We start from the raw sequence: 13350 nt of genomic DNA, 5'->3' as shown, positions 1-13350 counted from the left end.
GCATGGAGTATCCAATGTTATTGGTCGTTCGGGATAAATATGCCGCAGGCGTGTTTAAAACCGAGCCACAAAGCGAGCCGTGGACTCTTGTCTAGCTGTTGCAACGCTGATTCACAGCGTAAATAAAGGCAGCAATCTAGACACAACAGTTGTGCTCGAGAGAAAACCCCAGCGACTGCCTGCACTCCCCAGATGTAGAGCTTTGGGAGAGAGTAGGACTCGCAACACAAGGCGCGAACTGTTCCACACCGAGCAGTGACAATGAAAGCAGACGGCAACATACATCCGTCCGCATGTGGAGTGAAGCATCTCTCCGGGGCTGGGCTGGAGCGACCTCCTCTCTTCTGTGGTAAACAGTCCTGGGACATGGCAGCGACTGAGGTCTCACATCTCTGGGATATAACTGTCTGTCTGTCGCCGAGGCCGTGTCTCCCCGGGGGGGGGGGGGGGGGGGGGGGCAATGTCCCAGGCCGGCAATGACACAAATAACCTCCCCACCCTGGGGGTCTGAGTGGGCTTCCACTTATAAACACCGCCAGATCCGTTCAGAATAGCGACGGGGACTTAGCTGGTAGACCGGGGGGGGGGGGGGGGGGGGGGGGATGGAACTGAGGCGCTTGCTAATTCTAAACAAAAAGGGGTATTTGCGAGGAAATAATCCAAGATACTCGGACACAAGCATGTTAATGAGGGGGGTGTTGAGCGACCCTCAAGATACTAACGCGGTCTCTTGGATCGAGACCAGTATCTGCAGGTCTTTCCCGCACGTACTAACGCGGTGGACGTGTTCCAGGGTGACTGTGATTATGCAGAGAGACACAAAGGGCTTCTCTTTCCAGGGCCGGAGCAGTTGACATTAACATAAGCATTGTGGGGCAGCGCGGCCACATTACGTCCCACTGAGCAGAAATGTCTTTTGTGATCTCCCCGCCACTCCATCCTTCTCCCCCCCCCCAGCCTCAGATCCACACACAGCCCGGTCTTCAAATCAGAATGAACCCGCGAGTATTGCGGGATTGTGCGCTGTGACTGTGGCCGTCGCCAGTGTAACGCGGCGCCCCCCCCTTCCCTCCTCCCCTTCCCTCCCTTCCCCCCCCCCCCCCCCCCCCCTCATTAACACACTTGTGTCCGAAACTCTTGCCTGTTTTATTCAAAAGCCTGAACGTTTGACTTCATGGTTACATCGCGCTATTTGGGGGATATGACAGTGCGTAGAATTATAACTGTGTTAATATAATTACGCGGGAGGTTCCGCTACAGAAGCTTGTCGCTAAATCACCATCACTGCAACTTCATTCAGTAACATTCCGTGAAACGTGAATTCAAACCAGGTATGTTTGACAGTGAAGACAGACACAGAGTGCTGGAGTAACTCAGTGGGTCAGGCAGCACCTGTGGAGAACATGGATAGGTGACGTTTCGGGTCGAGACCCTCCTTCAGACTGAGAGTATAAGAAAATAACTGCAGATGCTGGTGCAAATCGAAGGTATTTATTCACAAAATGCTGGAGTAACTCAGCAGGTCAGGCAGCATCTCAGGAGAGAAGGAATGGGCGACGTTTCGGGGCGAGACCCTTCTTCAGACCCGAAACGTCATCCATTCCTTCTCTCCTGAGATGCTGCCCGACCCGCTGAGTTACTCCAGCATTTTGTGAATAAATACCTCCTTCAGACTGAGAATCAGGGGAGAGGGAAACGAGAGATGTAGAACACAAATGAATGAAAGATATGCAAAGGGCGGTGATGGAGGGAAGGCGGAGACCATCCCACTACGGTCCATTTGATACTGATAGCTGTGTTCTCTGGTATTGGCGTGTGTGTAAATAAAACAAATGGGTTTATTTCCCGCCCGTGGATTCATTGATAAACTACTCCGTGATCTCAGTGGAGATGCACATTTCCAGTTAACAGGAGCGCACGGAACAGGCGGAAATGGACGTGTTTACCTGCGCCCTTCATCCGCGTTTGGTGTTTTTTTACTTGACACCAAGTGTTACTGTAGCCCGGTCCTCTTGCACACACGAGCTCGACCTTTCACTAGCAAGCAACAAACAAGATTATTAACCTCGCCCTGACTCTACGCCAACTGGCACTTAAATGGAATGTCAGCATCCGAGTGCTGTTAGCGGGTAATAGTGTGATATTAATGTGTGTAAGTCAATAGTCGTAGTTCGGCCCATTGTTCAAGAATCTTACCGGCACGGCGCAGTGCAATGTAAAAAAAAAAACACCGCAAAATCCCACCCCAACACAAACTGACGAGATGAGGAGGTTTTTTTTCACACAGAGAGTGGTGAATCTGTGGAATTCTCTGCCACAGAAGGTAGTTGAGGTCAGTTCATTGCTATATTTAAGAGGGAGTTAGATGTGGCCCTTGTGGCTAAAGGGATCAGGGGATATGGAGAGAAGGCAGGTATAGGATACTGAGTTGGATGATCAGCCATGATCATATTGAATGGCGGTGCAGGCTCGAAGGGCCGAATGGCCTACTCCTGCACCTATTTTCTATGTTTCTATGTCTTCAATGTAAGACATTCTCCACTGTCGCCAGTGTTGGGGGAGGAGGGAGGTCAGACTTGGCCAACGCGCGGAGTTACCGCTGACGTAACTGGATTGCCCGCTTGACTTTAAAATATAAGGCGACATTCTCTTCAGTAATTGACCATTAAGTTGTTTTTTTCCAAATGCATCTTATTTCTTTGATGGTTTAGCAGTCCCCAGTTCTAGACTCACTAAATCTCGCCACCTCTCCGCCCCTTTTAAAAGCGCAATAACAATTGTAACAAAGACATGATTTTGTCCGGGATTCGGCGGCTACCTGCTTTTGCCACGGACACGGGTTAGGCGGGGAAGAAATATATCCTGGCTTCCAATTAGCATCGTTCAAGTTTCTCAGAAAGAAATACATTCAGAGCAATAAATCAGTCATTAAATAATCGCAAAACGCCCAGTAAAATGATAAGATCCATTGTTCGCCTTTGTCTGGCGACCACCGCGTGAAATGTGACCGGTTCATTAATGTCAACGTTAATTTGTCTGCACCCCTAGTTGGGACGGGCTGCTCTTCAATCGACGAACTGGCAGACCAGAAATCACACTGATAATAACATTTTACCTTGCGAGGATGTTGGGCTATGGTTACATGCGCTGGGAACGAGAGACATTTACTGCCCTCGCGGTTCACGATTTGGTGATTTCTTAACGACAATATCCTGAACGTGGGTCAAGATTTGGGGAGAAAGGGTCGACTCTTGGGGCCCAATCCTTTCAGATTGTGTGGGTTTAAAAAAAAAATCTATTCCCAGCGACTGCATGAAAATAGCCGAGTCCATGCGGCTGGTCGCATTGTTTCATTGTTCGCGAGTAGTGGATGGGAGGAGGGGGGGGGGGAGGTGGAGTGGGGAGTGGAGGAGGGGGGGTGGGGGGAGGGGGGTGAAGGGGGGAGTGGAGTGAAGGGGGGAGTGGAGTGAAGGGGGGGAGTGGAGGGAGGGGGGGTGAAGGGGGGAGTGGAGGGAGGGGGGGTGAAGGGGGGAGTGGAGGGAGGGGTGGAGGGAGGGGGGGGTGGAGGGAGGGGGGGAGTGGAGGAGTGAAGGGGGGTATCGTTCACCACCGCTGCCTCCTCCCTCACCGCCCGGGGCCAATGAGGCAGCGAGCCGATAACCTCTGGCCGCCGACCTTGCCGTGTGTGCCTGATGTCATGGGGCCGCACAGCTCGGCAGCGTTGCCGGCGCTCGGGCTGCAACGAGGCGCGGTGAGACGGTGCTGAAGGCGGGCGAGCCGAGCCGGCCCCTGCACACACACACACACACGGAGAGAGACAGAGGGAGGGAGGGAGGCAGCCGGGCGGAGCCGAGCCGCGCTGCCGGGGAAGGGGAGGGAGGGAGGGTTGGGGCTTCTGCTAAAAATCTACACAAAGAAAAGCCCGGCCGCCTCCACAAACGGGCTGCGGGTCGGGTCGCTGGTTCCCGCACCCCCCCCCGGCTCCTCCTCCTCCTCCTCCCTCCCTCCTCTCTCCCCCCCGACCCACAACACAAAGGAGCGGCGGCCGCGGCGACACCCCGGGACCCAGGAGCCGGCCACGGCCACGGCTCGGCCTCGCTGCCGGCTCTGCCCCCATCGCACTCCAGCCCCGTCTCCCTCCTTGCCACCCCTCCTCCTCCACTACCCCCACCCCCTCCCTCTCTCCCCCTCTATACCCTCCCCTCCCGTTTGCTTTTGTCTGATTCCTTCCTGCTTTCTCTCGGGCTCAGCCTCTCTTCCTCTCCCCCTCTCTCCCTCCCTCCCTCTCCCCCCTTTAATAAAAGATGCCGAGCTCGCTTTTCGCCGACATGGAGCGGAACCCCGGCGGCGGCGGCAACAACAACGGCGGGGAGACGCTGGATGACCAGAGAGCGCTACAGATCGCCCTCGACCAGCTCTCGCTGCTGGGGCTGGACAACGACGACAGCTCCATTTACGACAACGAGCCGAGGAAGAAGAGCGTCAACATGACCGAGTGTGTGCCGGTGCCGAGCTCGGAGCACGTCGCGGAGATCGTGGGCAGACAAGGTGAGGGTGAGCCGTGTCCGTGTCCCGCCCGGACTGGACTCAGTGTTGCAGCTCAGCTCAGCTCAGCGCGGCCGCTACATTGTGTCTTTATGCTGCGCGTCTGCAACAATGTAGCGTTGTGTGGCATCGATACAATCTATCAGCACCGCATCTACATGTATCCGCACCCTGTGACAATGTATCCGCACCCTGAGACCATGTATCCGCACCCTGTGACAATGTATCCGCACCCTGAGACCATGTATCCGCACCCTGAGACCATGTATCCGCACCCTGTGACAATGTATCCGCACCCTGAGACCATGTATCCGCACCCTGTGTCAATGTATCCGCACCCTGTGTCAATGTATCCGCACCCTGTGACAATGTATCCGCACCCTGAGACCATGTATCCGCACCCTGTGACAATGTATCCGCACCCTGAGACAATGTATCCGCACCCTGAGACAATGTATCCGCACCCTGAGACAATGTATCCGCACCCTGAGACCATGTATCTCTGTGCTCCCATCCCATCCCATCCCACACTCGTTACCCGCCCATTCAGCTCAGTGCATCTGGATTATTAGCAGCCTGTTCTGTCCCGGTACCACCGGGCATCGCCGTCTACAAAACCATTATATGCTGCATTCACCAGGCGGGCGGGCGGGCGGGCGCGAGTCCTTTCTCTCGTGTCTTGCATGTAGTCCGTCCGTCTCTGCATGGGGGGGGGATGGGTGGGGGGGAGATGGGGGGGGGGGGGATGGGGGGTTGGGGGGGGGGGATGGGGGGTTGGGTGGGGGGATGGGGGGGTGTTGGGGGTGGACACGCGTTGCGATGAGGAGAGGCAGTTGAGAGTTGTTGTTAAGCGAGAGAGAGGGAGAGCTGTCTGCAGCGGAATTCTCGCATGGTGATTCTGACTGTTGGCTCCAGCTCTCTCTCCCACCCCCTTTCCTAGAGTAACTAGTAAGTGATGACAAAGCTGTGTGGGAGAGGCGCGCCAGGCCGGGCTGTGCCAGGCTCGGGGTTTGTCTCTTTCTCTCTGCATTTGTGACTAAACGCTGAGATTTGTTTTGTTTCTGTGTGTGTCTTGTCTCTGTGTGTGTGTGTGTGTCTTGTCTGTGTGTGTGTCTTGTCTGTGTGTGTGGTGTGTGTGTCTTGTCTCTGTGTGTGTGTGTGTGTCTCTGTGTGTCTGTGTGTGTGTGTCTCTGTGTGTCTGTGTGTGTGTGTCTCTGTGTGTCTGTGTGTGTGTGTCTGTGTGTGTGTCTCTGTGTGTCTGTGTGTGTGTGTCTCTGTGTGTCTGTGTGTGTGTGTCTCTGTGTGTCTGTGTCTGTGTGTGTGTCTTGTCTCTGTGTGTGTCTCTGTGTGTCTGTGTGTGTGTGTCTCTGTGTGTCTGTGTGTGTGTGTCTGCGTCGCTTTTTTTCTCTCCAAAGGTTGCAAAATCAAAGCGTTGCGGGCGAAGACCAACACTTATATCAAGACGCCGGTGCGAGGGGAGGAGCCGGTGTTCGTGGTGACTGGTCGTAAGGAGGATGTGGCGATGGCGAGGCGGGAGATCATCTCAGCGGCCGAACATTTCTCCATGATCCGCGCGTCTCGCAACAAGAACACGGCGCTGAACGGCGCGGCGCCCGGCCCGCCCAACCTGCCTGGCCAGACCACCATCCAGGTGCGGGTACCCTACCGGGTGGTGGGGCTAGTCGTGGGGCCGAAGGGCGCCACCATCAAGCGCATCCAACAGCAGACCCACACCTACATCGTCACCCCCAGCCGAGACAAGGAGCCGGTGTTCGAGGTGACGGGGATGCCCGAGAATGTAGACCGTGCCCGGGAGGAGATTGAGGCGCACATCGCCATGAGGACAGGCGGCCTGATCGAGCTGACGGACGACAACGACTTCCACGCTAACGGCACGGACGTGGGCTTCGAGCTGAGTGGGACTGGGGGGCTGTGGAGTAAGCCCACCCCCAGCCGCAAACCCTTCTGTAGTTACCGCAACGACAGCGGCAGCTCACTGGGTAGTGCCTCGACAGACTCATACTACAGCCCGGCCCCTCATGCCCCCATGGCCGACTACAGCCCACCCCCCCTGGCCGACTATAGCCCACCCCCCCTGGCCGACTACAGCCCACCCAACCCACACTTCACCACCAATGGCGGCCCCTCCAACGGCTTCACCTACGGCCCAGACTCACTGCCCGCTGATGGTGAGCGGGACTTGGGCTTCGAGTCTCCCAGCTTTGACCCCGCGCCCGCCCCACCCGCCTCTGCCTTGTTGTGGTCCCAGTACGAGCGGTCCGGCCCGACCCCCACTCCCGGCCCGACTAACGGTGTCTACCCGCCCACCACCGCCAACGGTGCCCCCCCCAGCCAACAACCACGACGACCCGGGCCCCCCCGCCTCTCCCCCCCACCCCCACCCCTCCAGCCGGGCGGAGCTCCCGACCACCACCCGCTGGCCCGCCGGGTCCGCAGCGACCCTCTGTGTAGAGTGGGCTCGCCGCTCGGCCTGGCGCCATTCCCGGGGGTCGTGGGGGCTCATGTCCCGGCCGGGCCGCTGACTGAGGCCGGCGGCTCCCGCTCCTCGTCCTCATCTTCATCGTCGTCCTCGTCGTCGTCGTGCAGCACGAGGAGGAAGGGCAGCCGTGACTGCCTGATGTGTCTGGAGAGTGAAGTGATCGCCGCCCTAGTCCCATGTGGACACAACCTGTTCTGTATGAACTGTGCGACCCGCATCTGTGAGAAGCTCCAGCCCGAGTGTCCAGTCTGCCGCAAGGCTGTCACTCAGGCCATACGTATATTTTCTTAAAAGGGCGAACAAACGAACAAACTCCTTTGTAAAACCGCACCCTGAAAAGTTAGCAAAAAAACCACCACCACATCATCAAACATATCGCGTTTATTATGTGAAATCCGCAGGTTTAAGAGAATTCTAAAGCAGAAGTTGCATTACAGATTGAAGTATTTTATTCTTTTTTGACTTGAAAAAATTATATTTCGTATGGCAGATGTTTACAAGTATTTTAATTTAATTTCAGTGAAACTTTTTTGTAGCTGGGTTAAAAAAATCTTTTTTATTTTCGGATGGCCTTTTAACTAGGGCGCCACCAACACTGTATATGGTTTTGTTAGTGCCCACATAATACTGTTGCCTGACTGAGACAGTTATCGGGAGGGTGGGTGGGAGGGAGGGAGGGAGGGACAGAGAATCAGCAAAAAAACAATAGTGAAAGGCTTTTAAACAAACAGGAAACCCACTTCACCCAACATATTTTCTAGTCAATGATATAAAACATATTTTATTCTATATTATTACGAAATGAAATTATAAAAGTAGCAAGAATCAATGAAAGTAAACAGTTAAGCTTTCTAACATTTGTATAAGTAGAATCCAGTGAAATATTACAGATTCTGTTGTACCACTATAGTTTTTAGTATTTCTATTTTAATACATTTGTTTACCACTCGTTTATGTATATGTAGGTGGAGTTACTTGATCGTAAATGTACTTTATTGAGCAAAGTTTAAAAACGAAATATATTTTATTTTATGATAAAGGGCCTTTAACCTCATGGTCGAATACTAATATTATATTTGCTGAGACAAGAATTGAAATTGTATCAAGAGTTTTATTTTTCTGACATTTAAAGTTCTACATAATAAAGGTAAAACTTAAGTAATGGTGCTACTTCATGGTTTTTTTAAAGTATATTTCTATATAAATAAAAATTGGTACATGGAATCAATAATTCTCGAAGCATCTGTTGGTCTTAATATCCTGTATACACTTGTGGGCTGAGTGCCATTGGGAAAGAAACACAACCTCATTTAAGTAAGAAATTTGTGAATGGGTTAATGCGATGACAACATATCTGATTATGTATGCTCACTATAGATTTATTTAAGGAACTGTATTATAGTTGTGCTAAGAAACTGTGAATGCAACAGTGTACTACAGATGCATTAATAGCTGCTGCATGTGCTGTTTGGCTTGTAGTTCAGACCGTTAATTTGCAATAAATGCCAATTGAATTATTTTTAAACGATTGTGGATTTTTCAAAGTAATCGGGTAGAGGAGTTACCATAAACGTTCCCCCCCCCCCATCCCCTCTTCAACCCATGTTCGTTCATAACTGCTCTGTGAATGTGATGGTCCCCATGTTAATGCGAGCGTTTGGCGTGGCACTGAGATGGCTTCGGGTGTGTGGGATGCCCGCTCTCCGTGGACGGACAGGCCAGCTGTCGGGACCATAACGGACCGTAGCAGTCTTGGCCTTATGTAGCTTCTGATTTAATGAATTGGAAACGTTTCCTTTTCACTAGCCTTGCATGACCTGTCTTCTGTTACAGTGATTTTTTTCAGTTGGACCCTTTCCAGATACCATGAAGCTGCAGCTGCTTTGTGAAGCCAAGTGCTGTTAGGTGTGGTTTGACTTGGAGGCTCAGACGGGAAAAGATTCTGAAACAGTTATGCAGATGTTCTTTGGGGGAGAACTTTTAAAACAAAACACTTTTTTTCTGTCGACTGAACTGACAAGAACAGGATTGTGCCACATGTGCAGATCTTTCTGGATTTCCAAGTGCTGACTGCAGGTAAGGGACAGATGACTGCAGTGGGGAACCTACCCGTTTAGTTTTCGAGGGGAGGGGGGAGCGGGGGGATTGTGGACTGAGACCATATTATCAGTGTTTTCATGCACTGTGCGGTTTGCTGGTTATGTGAAACCGGATCCATGAACTAACATCAGCGATGTAATGGATAACATATTAACTTACAACATATGGATATTTCCATGGAAAAAAATCCAACTTATTAAATTTGCTTCACAAACCTTAAAAACTGTAGTTAAAGGGTTTTGGGTTTGGTCATCTTTGTCGGGGTTTCCTTTCGTTTTATGTTGGTGTACTGTGCAGCAATCGAGTTGTGTGGACTTTTGAATGGAATTGTTTGTCTTGGTCCTGGTGCCAATTACTAACCATCACACATGTAAACGGTCTTTCTAGACTTGTGATAAAGAATGCTCAGGGTAATGGCAAGGAAGGCAGGAGTGAATGAAATCGAACTTACAATATTCAGTTCAGTTCTGTTTAGTTAAGTTTATTGTCACGTATACCGAGGTTCAGTGAAAAGCTTTTGTTGTGTGCTAACCGGTCAGCAGAATGACAACACATGATTACAGTGAAGCCATTTACAGTGTAGAGATACATGATAAGGGAATAACGTTTAGTGCAAGGTAAAGCCAGTAAAGTCTGATCAAGGAGAGTCCAAGGGTCTTATTGCAGATATGTATTGTTATATATTCAAGCTTATTCTCCTGAATGGGCGCATCGAGCACTAGTTAAATGTTTCACTTCCCATTATCTGCCACGCTTTTGCCTCCTTTTCATCTGCAGCCTTTGTCCAGCCATCTGCCGATCAAACCCCCTCCCCTCACCTGTATCCACCTATCACTCACCAGGCTTTGTCCTGCCCCTCCTAGCTTCCAGCTTTCACTCCTCCCCCCCCCCCCCCCCCCCCACTCCATACAATAATCAGTCTGAACAAGCACACCGACCCGAAACGTTGCCTGTCCATTCCTTCCAATGACACTGCCTGACCTGCTGAGTTACTCCAGCACATTGTGATTCCAGCACCTGCCAAGTAGGTCATAAGTAGAACAGTTAATATCTCTTTGCATCAGTTGTGCCCATTCTAAGATATCTTAGCTTGACAAGAATTGCCAGTTATCTTGTGAAACCTGCAATCACAGTTAAAACCTACATGAACAAATGTCTTCATTTCTTATATTGTCTTGTAGATATTAAATGTAAGTCATGAGTAAATATCAAAATGTGGAATCTAGGAACATAATATACATTTAACGGATGGATTATGTTGGACCTGTTCCTTTGTTTCTTGTTTTGCGTTGTATTAAATGGTAAATTCATGTGAGACGTTTCTTCAAAGGATTGTGGATGTGGGCCATTTCAACCCGATGCAAGCCATTAATTTTATAAATGATGGATAGCTTTTCCTTATGATCTTTGTTTAGATCTCACTTCATGGGGTTTAAGAAGCACCAGTCATTGGCTAATGCTCTCCAACTGATAATGGAGATTGGGTAGAGACAAAAGGCTGGAGTAACTCAGCGGGTCAGGCAGCATCTCTGGAGAGAAGGAATAGTTGACGTTTCAGGTTGAGACCCTTCTTCAGACTGAGAGTCAGGGGAGAGGGGGACAAGAGATATGGAAGGTAAATAAAACTAACGAATGAGAAAGAAGATAGACACAAAAAGCTGGAGTAACTCAGCAGGACAGGCAGCATCTCTGGAGAGTGGGAATGGGTGACATTTCAGATCGAGACCCTTCTTCACACCGAACGAGAGATATGCAAAAGACAATGATGATCAAGGAAAGGTGGAGCCCACAATGGTCCATTGTGGGCTGTGGGGTTGGTGATAACGAGTTGTACAGACAGTGTAACAGTGACCAGATGGTCACCCTGCTTAGATGTTTCTCTGACCATTTGTCCGTATTGGTTTTAATCTGTGTTCAACCCCATGGGACAACATGATACATCAGTGCAAGGGTCCTGACCCAGAATATAACATATAACAACTACAGCATGGAAACAGGCCTGTCCGGCCCTACCAGTCCACGCCGACCATTCTCCCTGACCTAGTCTCATCTACCTGCACTCAGACCATAACCCTCCAATCCCCTCCTATCCATATACCTATCCAATTTACTCTTAAATAATAAAATCGAGCCAGCCTCCACCACTTCCACCGGAAGCCCATTCCATACAGCCACAACCCTCTGAGTAAAGAAGTTCCCCCTCATGTTACCCCTAAACCTTTGTCCCTCAATTCTGAAGCTATGTCCCCTTGTTGGAATCTTCCCCACTCTCAAAGGGAAAAGCCTACCCACGTCAACTCTGTCCGTCCCTCTCATAATTTTAAAAACCTCTATCAAGTCCCCCCTCAACCTTCTACGCTCCAAAGAATAAAGACCCAACCTGTTCAACCTCCCTCTGTAGCCTAAGTGCTGAAACCCAGGCAACATTCTAGTAAATCTCCTCTGTACCCTCTCCATTTTGTCGACATCCTTCCTATAATTTGGCGACCAGAACTGCACACCATACTCCAGATTCGGCCTCACCAATGCCCTGTACAATTTCAACATTACATCCCAACTTCTATACTCGATGCTCTGATTTATAAAGGCAAGCATACCAAACGCCTTCTTCACCACCCTATCCACATGAGATTCCACCTTCAGGGAACAATGCACAGTTATTCCCAGATCCCTCTGTTCCACTGCATTCCTCAATTCCCTACCATTTACCCTGTACGTCCTATTTTGATTTGTCCTACCAAAATGCAGCACCTCACACTTATCAGCATTAAACTCCATCTGCCATCTTTCAGCCCACCCTTCCAAAAGGCCCAAGTCTCTCTGTAGACTTTGAAAATCTACCTCACTATCAACTACTCCACCTATCTTAGTATCATCTGCATATTTACTAATCCAATTTGCCACACCATCATCCAGATCATTAATGTAAATGACAAACAACAGTGGACCCAACACAGATCCTTGGGGCACTCCACTAGACACTGGCCTCCAACCTGACATACAATTGTCAACCGTTACCCTCTGGTATCTCCCATTCAGCCATTGTTGAATCCATCTTGCAACCTCACTATTAATACCCAACGATTTAACCTTCTTAATCAACCTTCCATGTGGAACCTTGTCAAATGCCTTACTGAAGTCCATATAGACAACATCCACAGCCTTGCCCTTATCAATTTCCCTGGTAACCTCTTCAAAAAATTCAAGAAGATTAGTCAAACATGACCTTCCAGGCACAAATCCATGTTGACTGTTTCTAATCAGGCCTTGATTATCCAAATAATTATATATATTGTCCCTAAGTATCTTTTCCATTAATTTTCCCACCACAGACGTCAAACTAATAGGTCTATAATTGCTAGGTTTACTTTTAGAACCTTTTTTAAACAAAGGCACAACATGCGCAATGCGCCAATCTTCCGGCACCATCCCTGTTTCTAATGACGTTTGAAATATTTCCGTCATAGCCCCTGCTATTTCTGCACTAACTTCCCTCAATGTCCTAGGGAATATCCTATCAGGACCTGGAGACTTATCCACTTTTATATTCTTCAAAAGTGTCCGTACCTCCTCTTCTTTAATCCTCCTAATTTCCATCACTACTCTACTTGTTTCGCTTACCTCACATAATTCAATATCCTTCTCCTCGGTAAATACCGAAGAAAAGAAATTGTTTAATATCTCCCCCATTTCTTCCGGCTCAGCACATAGCTGTCCACTCTGACACTCTAATGGACCAATTTTATCCCTCACTATCCTTTTGCTATTGACATATCTGTAGAACCCCTTGGGGTTTACTTTTACATTACTTGCCAAAGCAGCCTCATATCTTTTTTTCGCTTTTCTAATTTCCTTTTTAAGATTCCTTTTACATTCTTTATATTCCTCAAGAACCTCATTTACTCCCTGCCGCTTATATTTATTGTATATCTCCCTCTTTTTCCGAACCAAGTGTCCAATTTCCCTGGAAAACCACGGCTCTTTCAAATTATTATTCTTTCCTTTCCACCGAACAGGGACATAAAGACTCTGTACTCTCAAAATTTCACCTTTAAATATCCTCCATTTCTCTATTATATCCTTTTCATAAAACAACAATTTCCATTTCACTCCTTTTAAATCCTTTCTCATCTCCTCAAAATTAGCCTTTCTCCAATCCAAAATCTCAACCCTTGGTCCAGATTTGACCTTCTCCATAATGATAT

At 49.5% G+C, this 13350-nt stretch overlaps 1 protein-coding gene across 2 annotated transcripts; it reads left to right on the top strand.

Moving 5' to 3' along the window:
- The first annotated feature begins 272 nt into the window (after positions 1 to 272).
- mex3b (mex-3 RNA binding family member B) lies at positions 273 to 8547 on the top strand. 2 transcript variants are annotated; one of them, XM_078427345.1, is made up of 3 exons: positions 273 to 349; positions 4305 to 4548; positions 5961 to 8547. In XM_078427345.1, exons 2-3 carry the CDS (start codon positions 4305 to 4307, stop codon positions 7334 to 7336), a joined length of 1620 nt encoding a protein of 539 aa, XP_078283471.1. In that variant the 5' UTR covers positions 273 to 349; the 3' UTR covers positions 7337 to 8547. The 2 variants fall into 2 exon arrangements, with proteins under 2 accessions (XP_078283471.1, XP_078283472.1); XM_078427346.1 differs by lacking the exon at positions 273 to 349 and adding an exon at positions 3641 to 3751.
- Positions 8548 to 13350: the final 4803 nt, after the last annotated feature.

Source organism: Rhinoraja longicauda, chromosome 33 (genome assembly GCF_053455715.1).
Source record: "Rhinoraja longicauda isolate Sanriku21f chromosome 33, sRhiLon1.1, whole genome shotgun sequence".
In the NCBI taxonomy this organism is placed as follows: Eukaryota; Metazoa; Chordata; class Chondrichthyes; order Rajiformes; family Arhynchobatidae; genus Rhinoraja; species Rhinoraja longicauda.
The sequence above is the reverse complement of the archived record's forward strand: the minus strand, read 5'-3'. Positions and strand labels throughout refer to the sequence as shown.